Below are 14,536 nucleotides of genomic sequence, written 5' to 3'. Positions count from 1 at the left end.
GAGATCATTGCCCTGCATTGTAAGGGTGTCAGACGTCACCATGTACAGTGATTAAAGCAGGGAGGCTCAACTCCAGCTCCAGAGGGTGCCCCTTGCCATCCCTTTGCAAAGACACTCCGCTCCATGACTCTGCACCGTGTGCGTGGGTTTTCTTGCTGAGGTGCAGATGACTGGGGAATGACACAGTGTGACTCATTTATTGTCCTGGAAAAGTGCAAGAGTTGCACCCGTTTCACTGCAGACAAAGACTGAGATCTTGGCGAGATCTGAACATGACTGCAGTTTGGTAGGTTAGCATTGCATGCAATTATTGTGGGCAGGAAATACTGTCATTTTATATCAGTGCCTAGCCATACCCCCCAGCCCACGCACACACACACACACACACACACAATCCCATTTAAGTCCAGTCTATTCACTTCTCTGTTGTGCTGCTCTGGCTTGTGGGTGGTAGGAATGCCATTCAATTTCTTGGTGATGAATGATGCCCTTAAAATGCCCTGGACACTTCCCGACAGAACTGAGCCACACAGCGCACCGAGTGAGTGTGCCATTAATCAGCCTATCAGTCTGCCTATCTGCATGAACAGGAAAAAGTTCAAACGGTAGCAGTGTCAGATGAGACAGCAGGACATGCATCATTGAACTGAAAACATGAAATCATATTCAAACATACCCCCATCCTATCATAAAAAAGGAATACACAGTTGATTAAGCAATCAGATTAAATTCAAATTAATAATAACTGACAGTAGGGGCATATTCGTCTTTCTCTCTCTCTTTCTGTCTTTCTTTCTTTCGTTTTTTTTTTTTTTTTAAAGAAGCAATGACGACATACATGCACACCCAACCGCACACAGATTAAAATAACCTCATGGACTTTGGAGTTTGCTTAAGGAATGCTGTCCCATAGGCTTAGCGGCGGGCTGCGCATCCAGTCCCAGGCAAAGCTCCCACTGATGGGCTGTGGGTCACCGCGCACTATGCCAGCAACAAATAATCCAGAAAACAAGCACACAAACAAATCATTACAATAATCAAAACAGGGAATAGGTGCCGGGATTTTGTGTTGAGTCCTTAAAGCAGGCGAATCGGCTGCAGAGAGCGCAGGCAGGGGACTGACAGCGGGACAGCACAGGACCAGGTCAGCTCCATCCTGAACTGGAGTGAAGCCGGAGTCGGATCTGAGACTAAAACTATAGCAGACATTGGAGGGAATATAGTCGGGAAGAAGAAAGAACAAGAGCGACTCCAAACCCTTTCCTCCTTTTCCAGGCGCAGCCGCGGATCTGAACATGAGGAGGACGGGATATTCAGGTAAAAACCCTTTCAAACCGTGTGTGCAAACTTTCACACAGAGGCACCCCAGCACCATTGAAAGGGGGTCTCTTGCCTGACATTTCCACTTTCACTCTTGCTTATTGACACTTGAACTGACGTGGGATGATGAGTGAAGGACACTTTGTATTCCCAGGACCATGCATGTGGATTATTTATACAGTTACACTTATATTGCATGCAGATACATAGGCGATAGTTGTGTATATGTGCATGTTTGATTGTGTATTTGTTGGGCGTATAGGAAGGTGGAGGAGTGGGAGCCCCCGCTTGAAGGCGTGTAGACATGCCAAGAGAGCTTTTACTGTCTGTGAGGCTGGTCTGAATGGGTGAAATGAGCTGCCAAACTCGTTATCCAGGTTGCAAATATCCCCCTGAACTCCGCCTTTCTGATCAAGGGAGTTTTTCTCGGTGTGGTTATTTTAGATTAATTGGTGAAGACTTTTGAGATATTAAGAATAGTAATTTTAGGCTGTGGTTCTCACACCTTCAAGTTTCAAATTTAGATAAGCTCTTCACACATTGCAAGTCTGGTTATACAGCAATGAAAAGTGCTTTGCCATCATTTAAACTTGCCTAATGTGTGGTTGTTGATAGATGTCATCAGTCATAATCATAATTATAATTATCAAAACAATAATAATATAAGAGACTAAATATTAAGTTTCTGTCTGAAGGTTGCAAGGAAGGCACCTGAAGTGGATGTCATGCAAGGAGCAAAGGCATGTCATGTTTTTGCGTTTGCTGTTGCACAATGACTTGCTCTGGTGCTGCTCCAGTGCTCGCTCTCCATACAGCTATAATAAAGGTTAACTCATAAACCAGGGTGTTGCTGCAGCCCCTTCTTTCAAACCACAGGCCAAACCTCTACTCTCCTTTGCACAACGCTGCATGCCGCCCACAGCGTGATCACATGCATTCATCTCCTCTATCTAGCGCATGTCCTGCCCCGGTTCCATGCTTGATGTGCCAGGTCTCTCCCCCACCGGCGGCTCTCAAAATGCCTTTCCTGTCAGTCTGCCTCGAGTGCAGACGCTTGCATGCATTACTTTCAGAAGCCAGAGCGAAACAAACAAAGAGACAAACAGAACCCAAGCATTTCCTCCCGCCTTTCAGTGGCAAACGAGCGAGTGCGCTGCAATAGCTCCCCCCGGGGTCTGGGAGCTCCTGGGCCGTAATAAGAGGTTCATGATGCAGCTAATTGACCCCGTTTTGCTGCTTTTTGTTGACATGGTTTTCCTGAAGCTGCACAGTCCTCTAATGCACTCTATCACTGAGCACAATGTCTTTGAGGCATGTACCACGGCCCTCTGGCTGTTCTCCTTGCTTTCATTGCTTGACAATGCCCTTTCTGTGCCCGATCCACGACAGCTCCAAGAGGCAGGCTGTATTTATAGAAGGTTGGAACAGGGTTCGGGGGCAGAGATGTCAGCAGCCTGATGATGTAACAGCTGTCCTTGTCAGAGGCGATCAGGCCTTGGGTCCACATGTTTGCACGGCATTCCCTCATGCGTGTAGCTCATGCGGCTGCAGCCCTGTCATGGTGTAGCAGCATTTGAGTTGTGATGTCATCTGTCCAGAGTCCTTCTGACAAAAGGACAAAAAAACAAAAAAGGTATTCCTTGTGTATGCTTCTCCCAACATTTCTTAATATTCCTTTTGGCTTCCCTGCATAGGTTTACCAACTATGGAAAAAGGGAACTCGCCTGAGGTTCGTGTTCAACTGCTCGTGTTGCCTCTTGTCGGGTCTTGCAAACTCAGCTCCTAACGTCCCTGCGCTGTAAACCGTTGTCTCGTGTTGGTGAAAAATACCCGTTGGTTCTCGAGTAAATATTTAACTCAACAAAGTGATCAGCAAACATGAGCTTAGAAAAAACCTGCCTTCACAGGTAAGGGAGATCAAAAGGCATTTATCTTCTCCCGGTCTCTCCCGGAAACCCATAAAACAGCAGGCAAATATCCAACAGCTACAGCGAAGAGATATTCCAACAAACACTCTCGCGTGTGTCCTCCTCTGGCCAGGACCCCCAGCAGTGAGTGTTATCGGGGTAACCCTGCAGGAATGCCATGATAATGTTCATCTCCAGAGAGGTGTAAAACAATACTGAATTTAAAATAAATAGATATATAAATGATGAAGATAAGTCAAGCATTTCTGCACGGGCGCCAGATGATATTTTGACCCTGTGATCTGTGACCCTGTTATTAAGCTGACTTAATAACTTGTATAGGGTGGGTAGCGCTGCATGATGCATACGACTGCAGAAAAGAAGGAAAGCAAGAAAGAAAGAAAGAAAGAAAGAAAGAAAGAAAGAAAGAAAGAAAGAAAGAGATATATTCCAATTGCCTGTTGGTTACCATACTTACTGAGAATTGGAGCTGAACTTCAAAGTGATTGTGTTTAGGTCTAAATAAATTCCTAAAGTACAGCTGGGTTTGAGAATGTGTTTTTGCCAACCCCATACCAAAATCAAGCTCACAAACAAACAAACAAACAAACAAACACACACAAAAGTGCATTCAGTCTGTCACTCTTGTGGTATCAGTTTACTTGCACTATGTGTTCTCTCTCTTTCCTTTTCTTCTCTTTCATTAACTACAATAGAATGCTGTGCAACACTTGGTACCCGATAAGCATTCGCTATTCAGAAATTAACAAACATTGTGCATATTTGCTGATGATCAACATATTCTTGCAGCCGTTGGTAACGATGTTTACTTTATCGCTGCTTTCCTGGCCACATTACTGAACACCTATGAATCGGAAAGCAGGCTGGCAGGTGAGGATATTGTCAGAAAGTACTACTACTAATAGTAGAATATACAAATGTAGGAAAAAAAACGTCCTGTCTTGCCATTCACTTTCCCACTGCCCCGTCAACGTAATTTATGGGATGGCAGTAAAGTGGAACAGTATGTGCTGTAAATCATACAAGTGTACTGAGCCCCATAAAGCACAATTGTCTTGATGGACGCAGGCGCACGGTGATCTCCCTGGATCCTGCCCCGCTACTTAAACAGAAACCAACCCATAACGCAAACAGTGCTCGATTCAGGGGAAGAGAAAAAGTGCCCCACAAGGGTGTCTTTGACCCGATGTGTTCGGTCTCGTTTCTGCAAATGAATAACTTCTGACTTTGTGAAAAGGTGGATTTTGTTCTCAGGTCCAGAGCAGAAAGAGTTGCCAATAATTTACTTTTTTATTTTTTTACTTTTTTTAAGCAGTGGACAATCATGACATGGGAAATGGTTTGCTGGCTGAAGTGTACAGACCTTGTTTTGTCTGGGGGCTCTATGGACACGATGGGAACGTCTCTCGTGATCATAATGATATGTAAAACCGAATAATTACACTGATAATGTACATGTATGCTACAGTTCTTGATGCTGAATGTGTGTGTCAAGGATTTATTCGACATACAGTTAGGTCCATAAATATTTGGACAGTGACACAATTGTCATCATGTTGGCTCTGTACACCACCACAATGGATTTGAAAGGAAACAATTAATCTTTAATTTGAGGGTGAACAGTGTAGGAATTACACCCATTTTAATATGTGCCCCCCCAATTTTAGGGGATCAAAAGTATTTTGACGAACTAACAATCATGAATTAAATTGTGAATTTCAATACTTGGTGGCAAATCCTTTGCAGTCAATGACTGCCTGAAGTCTGGAACCCATAGACATCACCAGATGCTGGGTTTCTTCCCTGGTGATGCTCTGCCAGGCCTGCACTGCAGCTGTCTTTAGTTCCTGCTTGTTCTTGGGGTGTTGTGCCTTCAGTTTTGCCTTCAGCAAGTGAAATGCTGCTCAATTGGATTCATGTCAGGTGATTGACTTGGCCATTGCAGAACATTTGACTTCTTCACCTTAAAAAAGTCTTGAGTTACTTTCGCAGTATGCTTCGGGTCATTGTCCATCTGCACTGTGAAGCGCCATCCAATGAGTTTTGAAGCATCTGGCTGAATCGGAGCAGATAATATAGGCCTAAACTCTTCAGAATTCATCATCAATAAATACAAGGGAACCAGTTCCCTTGGCAGCCATACATGCCCATGCCATCACATGCTTCACAGATGAGGTGGTATGCTTCGGATCATGAGCAGTTCCTTCCCTTCTCCATACTCTTCTCTTCCCATCATTCTGGTACAAGTTGATCTTTGTCTCATCTGTCCATAGGATGTTGTTCCAGAACTGTACAGGGTTCTTTAGATGTTTTTTGGCAAACTCTAATCTGGTCTTCCTGTTTCCTGTTTACATCTTGTGGTAAACCCTCTGTATTTACTCTGGTGAAGTCTTCTCTTGATTGTTGACTTTGACACAGATACCTCCTGGAGGGTGTTCTTGATCTGGCCAACTGTTGTGGAGTTTCTCTTCACCAGGGAAAGAATTCTTCTGTCATCCACCACAGTTGTTTTCCTTGGTCCTCCGGGCCTTTTGGTGTTCCTGAGCTCACCAGTGCGTTCTTTCTTTTTAAAAATGTACCAAATAGTTGATTTGGCCACCTCATGTTTTTGCTATCTCTCTGATTGGTTTGTTTTGATTGCTAAGGCAAAACTGAAGGCACAACACCCCAAGAACAAGCAGGAACTAAAGACAGCTGCAGTGCAGGCCTGGCAGAGCATCACCAGGGAAGAAACCCAGCATCTGGTGATGTCTATGGGTTCCAGACTTCAGGCAGTCATTTACTGCAAAGGATTTGCCACCAAGTATTGAAACTCACAATTTAATTAATGATTATGTTAGTTTGTCCAATTACTTTTGAGCTCCTAAAATTCGAGGGACCACATATAAAAATGGGTGTAATTCCTACACCGCTCACCCAATTTGGACATAACTACCCTCAAATTAAAGATGAAAGTCTACAATCTTGATTGTTTCCTTTCAAATCCATTGTGGTGGTGTACAGAGCCAAAATGATGATTGTTGTGTCACTGTCCAAATATTTATCGACCTAACTGTACATGTTCATTCACTTTTTGTTTGATTTCTGACTTTTATGTTATTTACTATCCTGTTTTCTTTTGAAACGGGAACCCGGACTGTATCAAAACTAAACAATAATTGTAAACTAAACTAAACTTCTTGGTTCTGAAGCCCCACCACTTTCGCATAAATTGGTTGAGGGCAGAGTTTTGCAAACACAGAAGAAAATGAAACAAAAATTACAAAATTATTTTTAATGAGGAACAGAAAAATGCTGACAATCAAGATCAGAAGCAACAGAAAAGTGACACAGTAGACAGCATTATTAGCACCATAGCATCCATGCTTCTGTCAATGTGTATCAGGGGTTTGGTGGACTGCACAGGAAGTACCAAATAAAAAATAAAACACATATACTATGAGTATACGTGAGTAGTAATACCTTTTTATTTTTGAAAACCCTCAGAACAGATTCTGTAATCAGATTGGGGTTTTTTGCTTTTTTTCTGTGCTGTCCAAACTCGTTCAAGCATTTATAGTGTTTATTTTGTCATCAGTTATCATCCAGGTCACAAAACGGCTGAGAAACTTGAAATTAATATTTGCATCTTTAACCTTGTCTGCATTGTTAAGATACTAATCTAATTTAATCCTGCCGTGGGTAATGGACTATAATTCAACTTTAAAGGCAAGATTACGTATTAATCAAGTTATGGCTAAAGATGGCTGACAGCTTTTGTTTAAGGTGACTCACGTTAACGGTAAGAGTTAACGTTGAATTTAGTTACCGCCTGCAATTTCCATTTGATCACATATCACAGAACAGTTCATGCTAACTGTATAGAGGAACATGTCATGATATGCCACAGAAGTAATCTCTCTCTCGTTTCATTTCTCTGTAGATGACTATTTCGTAATCGTAAAGTCTTCTGCATTGTTTTGTCTTTCTCAATCCCCTCGTATTGCCGAGCATCCAGTTTTTCCAGTGCCCCCCCCATGGATCCCATTGGCTCTCCACTCTTTCAGAGAGCCATTTGTTCTCTAAAACACAGTCACCGAAATACACCTTTACCTGAAATACCTGAAGAATCAGGGCTCTCATTGACCTTCTTCTTCTTCTTTTTTTGTGTCGTATCATTGTTTGAGCGGGTCTTTGTCTCACAGACATGACCAGGCAGGAAAGGTAACCCCTCATACCTCAGCAGAATGTAAAGAGCGTCTGTTGAAACATTTATAGGGAGTGAAAAAATGGGGAAGCATAATCACAGAGAAGTAGAGTAAACAATGCATCGCCTTGTCAAACAGAAACGCCCCCGTATGAAACAGCTCAGTCTGTAACCAAAACTGGAGTCTCTGGAATGACTGGGGCGCAGCACGATGTTTCTCCTATAACTCGGGGCCCTGTTGTCTGTCTGGAGTGAGATAACTGCGCGGGGAGGTGGGGAACTAATTTAAGGCTGACAGGGCGACACTTTGGACTGGGACAAAGCACAACTTTCTCCTACCCGGGCATGAAACATTATGCACTTGTACTTTTGTTGGGGCTTAATTTACAGTAGGAGAAAGTAGCCCCTGACAATAAAATGAACTGCAATAGGGCACAAATGTGTGCTTTTTGTGCTTTTCTTCACTAACAGCCCAGTCTGCATGTCTATCTGTGCTTCCAAGCTTTTTCTCCACTCCTGAGCCTCTCTGACTCGCTGGACTTCCTGTGCCCGCAGCCCAGCCTCCCTGCAGGATGACACATGCTCTAATCTGCCGAAAGAAAAGGGCACATATATTACTAATTGAAAGGGGGAACTTCTTAAACAAATACAAAGAAATGCCTTTCCAAGAAACAAACGAGTGTCTTTTCATTTCCTTCGGTGCGTGAGGACGTCCTGTCTGAGAGCAGACTCGGTCACCTGTCTGTGCCGCCCTGGTTTCATAATGGATGGCTTTAACTGCACATTTGCTTCCAGCTAAAGTGGCATGTATTGTGTTTTAAAAAGCCTATGCTAATCCTTTCCTTTGACTATTCCTGCAACCTGGAGCTTAAAGAGCAATCTGAAAAACACAGTACTTCCCCCCTGTGCACTGAGATGTCTCTCAGTCACACCCCTGTCATTTCTCTTGAAATACTTCACATCCGGACATATTCTTTTAAAAAAGGTCGATGTCCCCCCGTGTTTTTAAGCCACCTGTCACACTTTATGTTGTCAGTTGGGCGAGGGGTATGGTGTGTCCTCTGGATGGCCTTTGACCTCATTGAGAGGATTGACTCTAAATTCCTGGGATTTACTGTTCCCTACGACACTGTGGTCTGTGGTAACCATATTCATCTGTAATGTTATAGATTCAATGTATTGTATTCTGTGTCTGGTAAACCCTGTAAGTCACATTGGATAAGGGTGTCAACCAAATGCATAAATGATAATAATAATAATAATAATAATAATAATAATAATAATATAATCATTTGAAAGGTGTACAAGCATCATCTAAATGGATGTCTTATGGAAGAGTAAACAAAAATCTTAAAAAGCTGATAGGAGAATTCAAGCTTTCACTGGAGATAAAAAGTGATCAAGAATTTGCAAACTCGCTGAGGTGCTGGAGCAACATATGAAAATGAATTGTGCAAAACTCAGGAGATCATTAAACTCTGATGTCCATGGCTTGTATGGAAAGAAAAATAGTGCCACACATTCAAGAACTCTGCGTCCTGCTCCTTGGTCCTACTTTACTTTCTTGTTTTTATTTGACGTGCTGTGTAGCCAACAGTGATTCTCTCCAGGAGAGGCAGAAAAGCTGACCAGGGCCTTCATCGCCAGAGTCCGATCTTGAAGTGCAAGGATAAATATTTGCGTTGAGCTCAGTTCTGTGTATATACTCACCCGCTGAAAGTAACAGGTGTGGTTACTGCCAAGCGAACAATGCTTTTTTCCTATGCAAGGCAGAGGAAACGCTTGAGTAAAACATCTTACTTCCCGTGTTGACCTACAAATGCCCAGACAGCTTCTGTCATTTGTTTGTTTTTCAGCCATGATGCAGAGATGGAGGCCGGGTGCCCTAGTGCATCGGGAGAATGACAGACTGAGGTGTGGTGAAATTGTGTCTCTTCATAATGCAAAATCTGTAGTAGTCAAACGACTGATTAAGTATTATTTTTCTTAAATTACGTCCATCTAAGTCTGTGCGGACCTCAGTGCATTAACTGCCACAGTGAATGTTCAGGAAGGTATTGGAACCACTCTCTGTTTTTTATCAGTCTGACCCCTTTATTTTAATAAAACACAAACAAAAAACAAACCTGAACTTACCAGTTTTAACACACAGATGTAAGTGCAGGAAGGAACAAACTAAGATGTTTATTTATAACAGGAAAAAGTAATCTTAGAGTTTTGTCAGCACCCCACGTCTAAGAGATTTAGAAAACCACATTACGTGTGGTGAATGTTACTGCATCGCTTCACCAATTTAAAAGGAAAAAAATCATAAAATGGTTGAATGTTTCCAAGCAAACAAAAACAAATCAAACCACACACACTCCCCATTGTCAGGAAATGACTCAAGGCTACTGTGTTACATCAGAGGGCTATAGATGTAGGCTTTCGCCTCCTTGGCCCAGCGTGTCAGTGAAGCAGACGCTGCCCTACGTCACCACCGCGACAGGGGTCAGACCACCGTACGTGGCTGTCCCCCTGGGGGGCGGGCCTGGTGGTGATTGGCGGGAGCGGGGAGTGACTCATGCAGTACTCCGTGGCAGGGCTGGGGGAGCTCGGCCTGCGTCTGGCCTGGCAGCCGGGCTGGAAAATGTGCGTTTGGGTCTTTCTGAAGTCTCTGTGTGGCTCGGCAGCTATGCGCTCCTCGCCACAAGAGCAAATTCCTCCAGAACGGCTGCTAACGAGAGCCAATCGCCAGCTGCCTGGGTCCCACACTGTGGAGCGACACACATGGCTCTCTGGCGCTCAGATACCCAGGTTGTGATTCATACTGCCACAGCCCAGCAGCCTTCCCTCATCCAGGCGCTAAATCAGGCTCAGAAAGGGGTAAATGTAACTCCAAACAAATGTCTCTTTCTTTTATTTTTTTTGCAAAGAGGAAAGGAGCAATAAAAGAAATGAATGCAGCCGACACACATGCACATGCACACACACACACACACACACACGTGCCTCGTGACTCTGGGAGTGGGGGTGAATGGGCAAAGGTTATTAACTCAAAGTGCCCTGAGTTTTCTGCCTCACTCTTTTCTGTTTCGTATCGCTGCAAATTCAGCCTTGCGTGACTCGCCAATGTGAGTTTATTGCACCATTTCATATCCATTTTAAATGTATTGCAGTGTCTATTGAGACTCAAAGAAATTATTCAGCAACATTATTAGGGTTTTCCATGAGGTATGACAACAGACTTATTAAATGTGATGTATGCCTGTCCGTGATCTTAAGGCCTAGTTACCAGATGCTTTAGATCAACTCTAGCAGACAACAATTATTAAAATGAAATTACCAAAGCAAGAAGAAGACGTCTCCCAATGCATGGACTGCTCACTTTCTGCTTTATTTCAGAATAACAGCAAGATATGTTCAGCCATGCATTGTGAGATGTATGTTTTGTCTGAGAATCCTGGCTGCATTTTACTCATTGATTTCCCTCTAGTGGGAGATGAGTAAATAACAGCTGAAGAGTCTGTTCTGGTGCAGGAGGGGCCGTCGGCAAATAATTCAAGTCACTCACTGCTTTATTCATACCGGTTAGTTTGGACTGATATCAGCTTTGCACTATTTGCCTTTGGAAGAGGAAGCTGGTGTCGTTGGAACAATCCCTGTGTGGTTGTGAAGGAGTTCCTCAATGTCAGTGATGTCATTTTCTGCTGCCTCCTCAGAATTGCTACTGGTAGATGTTTGTCTGTCTGTCTATAAAACATATTACTTATTTGTCAGATGCATGATTTAAAAAAAAAAATGCAATTATTAATACACTTACTGTAGTATAATTTCATTGTGCCTTTTGTTTTGGTCCGAAAACAAGAACGAATCTATTCCCTTTTCAAAACTCCCAATTGTGGTTTGTTCCTTTTCGGCAAGAAAGGGTGTGTGATTCACAATTTTCAGCCATGTACCATATTAGAGGGCTTCTGAGTTAGTGAGAGACTTTCGGATGTCAGTGATCTCTCTGAGAGTTTCGGAGCTCTGTCATCATCAGCCGTGATGTCATCACCAGTTCCTGTGCACACAGAACAGGAGGTGAAATACAAACTTGTCACGTTGTAAGAAAATCACAGCCCAAGAACCGAAGCAAAGTGTACAAACCAGAGAAGGTCACTTGGCCCATCAAGCTTAGTAGCTAATCCATCCCACAATCAAATCCAGACGTTCTCTGAAGGAACCCAGAGAGTCAGTTTTAGCTCTTTGGCTAGTCGTTTTTTTCTGAAACCCTACAACTCCTGTCCTCTTTAATCCACAAATCATAGTGATCAATATGCAGTAATGGTTAGCCACTAATGGAAAAGAAGGAACTAGAAAACTACTGACATGATAGAACTATATATATATATATATATATATATATATAAAAACAAATATTTTAAAAGCCGAACTAAAAGCAGAACAGATGTTATTTGCAAAGACGAATTGTGATGCAAATTACAATCAGTCCGAATACAGAACAAGGTTTTGTTCCGACACATTCAGCTAAAGATCCAGATTTGAAGCTTTGAAAAGTAATATAATAAACACTCTTCAAGTTACAGTTTAAAAGCCACATGTTGCCTTTAATGACTGTGGTCTAATAGTTAGCTGCACACAAAGCCAAGTTGAGAGTCTTAGTTTGCCGAAATTCCTCACGTGCAAAGGTTATTTTAACGCACATGTCTCTGGGAATCCAAGCCAAGCGCTGGTGAGAGACCTTGAGGTTTGAATTGCAGATTGAGACATAAGTCACTGAGCGCTGTCATTAGGAGAAGGACTTCACAGTGATGCATGCCGTTCATGTCTTCCTCAGCATTATATATTTACACACACAAACACACACATTAATCAGACGTCAATGCCGCAGTCCGAGAGAAGGAAAAACAGTTAATAAAGGATGTGTTCTGTTTGGTTTACGATGGCTCAATGTCTTGTCTTCCTGTCTTGGTCAGGAGGATAAGAAACGGGGGACGACAAGGTTGGAAAAAAGAAAACAAGTGGATAACTTGTGAAAGGAGATTTGTGTATTTAAAGGGCTGGGTTGAGCAATCTTGAGATGTTGGAGACGTCAACGGCGGTCCTTCGCTGGAGAGAGCGGAGCGAGGCCTGAACTTGTAGCACTGAGGATATGCCATTTTACTGACTCTGCTCTCAGCTTCCTCTCAGGTTTAATGAGGACCTTATGGTGAGGAAATATCTAACGACACCTTTGTGGTCAGCCAGCTCATCGAGTACTGCAGTTAAATAAAGCTAAGCTCGAACCACAGCTACATGGGAAGTTCATGGGGAGTTGGGATCCTGTGGTGTACAAATCATGCATGTTGCTTTTTTATTGTTATTTGTAAAAAGGTTATTATTTCCGTAATGTGCTTTAAGAGGTGAGTATAGATCCAGTTTTCCCAGCTCACTTGAACAGACAATAACAGACACATTCCAGGTGACGGGCTGTATTTAGTGTTGAGGGTTTTGATAGAGTCAAAGCTATGATAGGCATACCCGTAATTATCTTTGCAGCTTTAAGTGTTGTGAGAAGAGCACTCAGAATAGAAAAACAAACCAAAAATGGCCTCCTTTGGATGATTGCTCGGTAAAGAGGCCTTGACTTGCCTCCAGTTCTTGGGCTAATCCTGCAGACGCTCCCGGCCCACAGGTTAATGTAGAGTGCTGAGAGGTGAAGTCACGTTGTCAACATTATTTATCACAATTGCTGTGCGCCAGAGACTGAGGAATGCTTCCCGTTGACGTAGTGCAGGAGCCGGGCGACAGGCCTGTCAGAGTGAACGCCATCCCGTTGACGCCGTGTTTCCGATCTCCGCCACAATGAAAACACTGCTGAACTGAGTGCTGAAACCCAGGATCATTCTTCATGTTTTGTTTTTGTTTCTTTCTTTTAAAACTCTAGGTATCGCCAGGACGGCCAGCGGGCGGCTGAGGAAAGTCGAGGATCCCACAAGCCCAAGTAAGTGGTGTCCTGCTCTCCGTTTCATGTTGTGCCACAGCAGGTATACACAAGTCCTCTTCTGGGGGCTTTCTGCCGGGTCTGATGGGTTTTGTTCCACCTGAGCTGTCAGTTAATTCATTCTATATATATATATAAATTTAAAATCTGTTTAAAAAAGCAGGGCATAAATAAACAGGCAACACATAATTTGAGCTATAGTTCTACCATATAGTTCTACAAAGTAGGCATGCTTCAGTCGCCGTTGAGCCGTAAGCATGGGAGCAGAGCTTATAAAGAAATCACATTTCTGTAAGCAGCCTATCTGATAGTGCTAGACTTGGGCTGTTGAAGTGGAGAGTGTAATGCTGGCATGGGGTCACAGTCTGTGGCCGCAGCTCATTGCGAACATCTCTCTGAGTGGGAGCGGCAAACCCTTTCTTGCACCATCAGCACTTCTGTCAGAAAGGCAGGGTGTATTATTGGGAGGCTGGGGTTGTCCAGATGTGCTGGAGCTATAATGACAGCCTGCCCTCCCGAAGGCCTCCGCTTCTTTGTTTTCCCCGTCTGTCCTCCTGTGGTTGCATCATAAAACTGAACGCACGTTTCGGATACGGCGGCGCCCGTACAGTGACCGAGCCCCGCATGAGAGCGATCGCCTTGTGTGAGAAAAACATCTGCAGTGTTTGGTGTTTGGCCTGCATGGTGTTTGGCACACACGCAAAGTCATCTTCACACAAGGGCGTCATCTTCACAGGAGAGTGGTAGCCGGCTGATTCGACGCACATAGACGTTGAAGTTCAGCTTGGCGGTTTCTACATTAGTTATTATGTCTGTATCACACACAACTGATGCAATGTACAGTGTGTATCATTTCAACAATACTTTCATTTGGAGCTCACATGTTTTCGGTTCGCCTTAAGCGCCGCATCTTAATTACGGATATTCACGGATCTTATTTTTGAAAAAGAACACGTGAAAGTTTGACTCTGTGTAGCCTACAATTTGTCTTTTTTAACTGTGATGGTAATAGAGTCAAACAGACAAATTCTAGGCTACATAGCGTCAAACAGACAAATTGCAGGCTACACAGAATCAAAGTTTACTCGTGTTCTTCTTTGGCAGTGTCAAAAATAAGATCTGTGAAAATCCATAATT

General features: G+C 43.3%; 1 protein-coding gene across 3 annotated transcripts in view; it reads left to right on the top strand.

The window, feature by feature from the left end:
• The first annotated feature begins 921 nt into the window (after positions 1-921).
• The window catches only part of LOC136749780 (septin-9), a 79,457-nt gene continuing 65,842 nt past the window's right edge, over positions 922-14,536 (top strand). For 2 of the 3 annotated variants that reach the window (XM_066704315.1, XM_066704319.1), the window contains exons 1-2: positions 922-1,317; positions 13,343-13,399. In XM_066704315.1, the coding sequence (XP_066560412.1) occupies positions 1,296-1,317; positions 13,343-13,399 (79 nt within the window). In that variant the 5' untranslated portion in view covers positions 922-1,295. The remainder of the gene's footprint in view (positions 1,318-13,342; positions 13,400-14,536) is intronic. The other variant, XM_066704314.1, reaches the window with a different exon arrangement.

The sequence above is a fragment of the Amia ocellicauda genome, chromosome 5 (genome assembly GCF_036373705.1).
Source record: "Amia ocellicauda isolate fAmiCal2 chromosome 5, fAmiCal2.hap1, whole genome shotgun sequence".
NCBI classification, from domain to species: Eukaryota; Metazoa; Chordata; class Actinopteri; order Amiiformes; family Amiidae; genus Amia; species Amia ocellicauda.
Note: the sequence above shows the minus strand (reverse complement) of the source record. Positions and strands in the feature narration are given on the sequence as shown.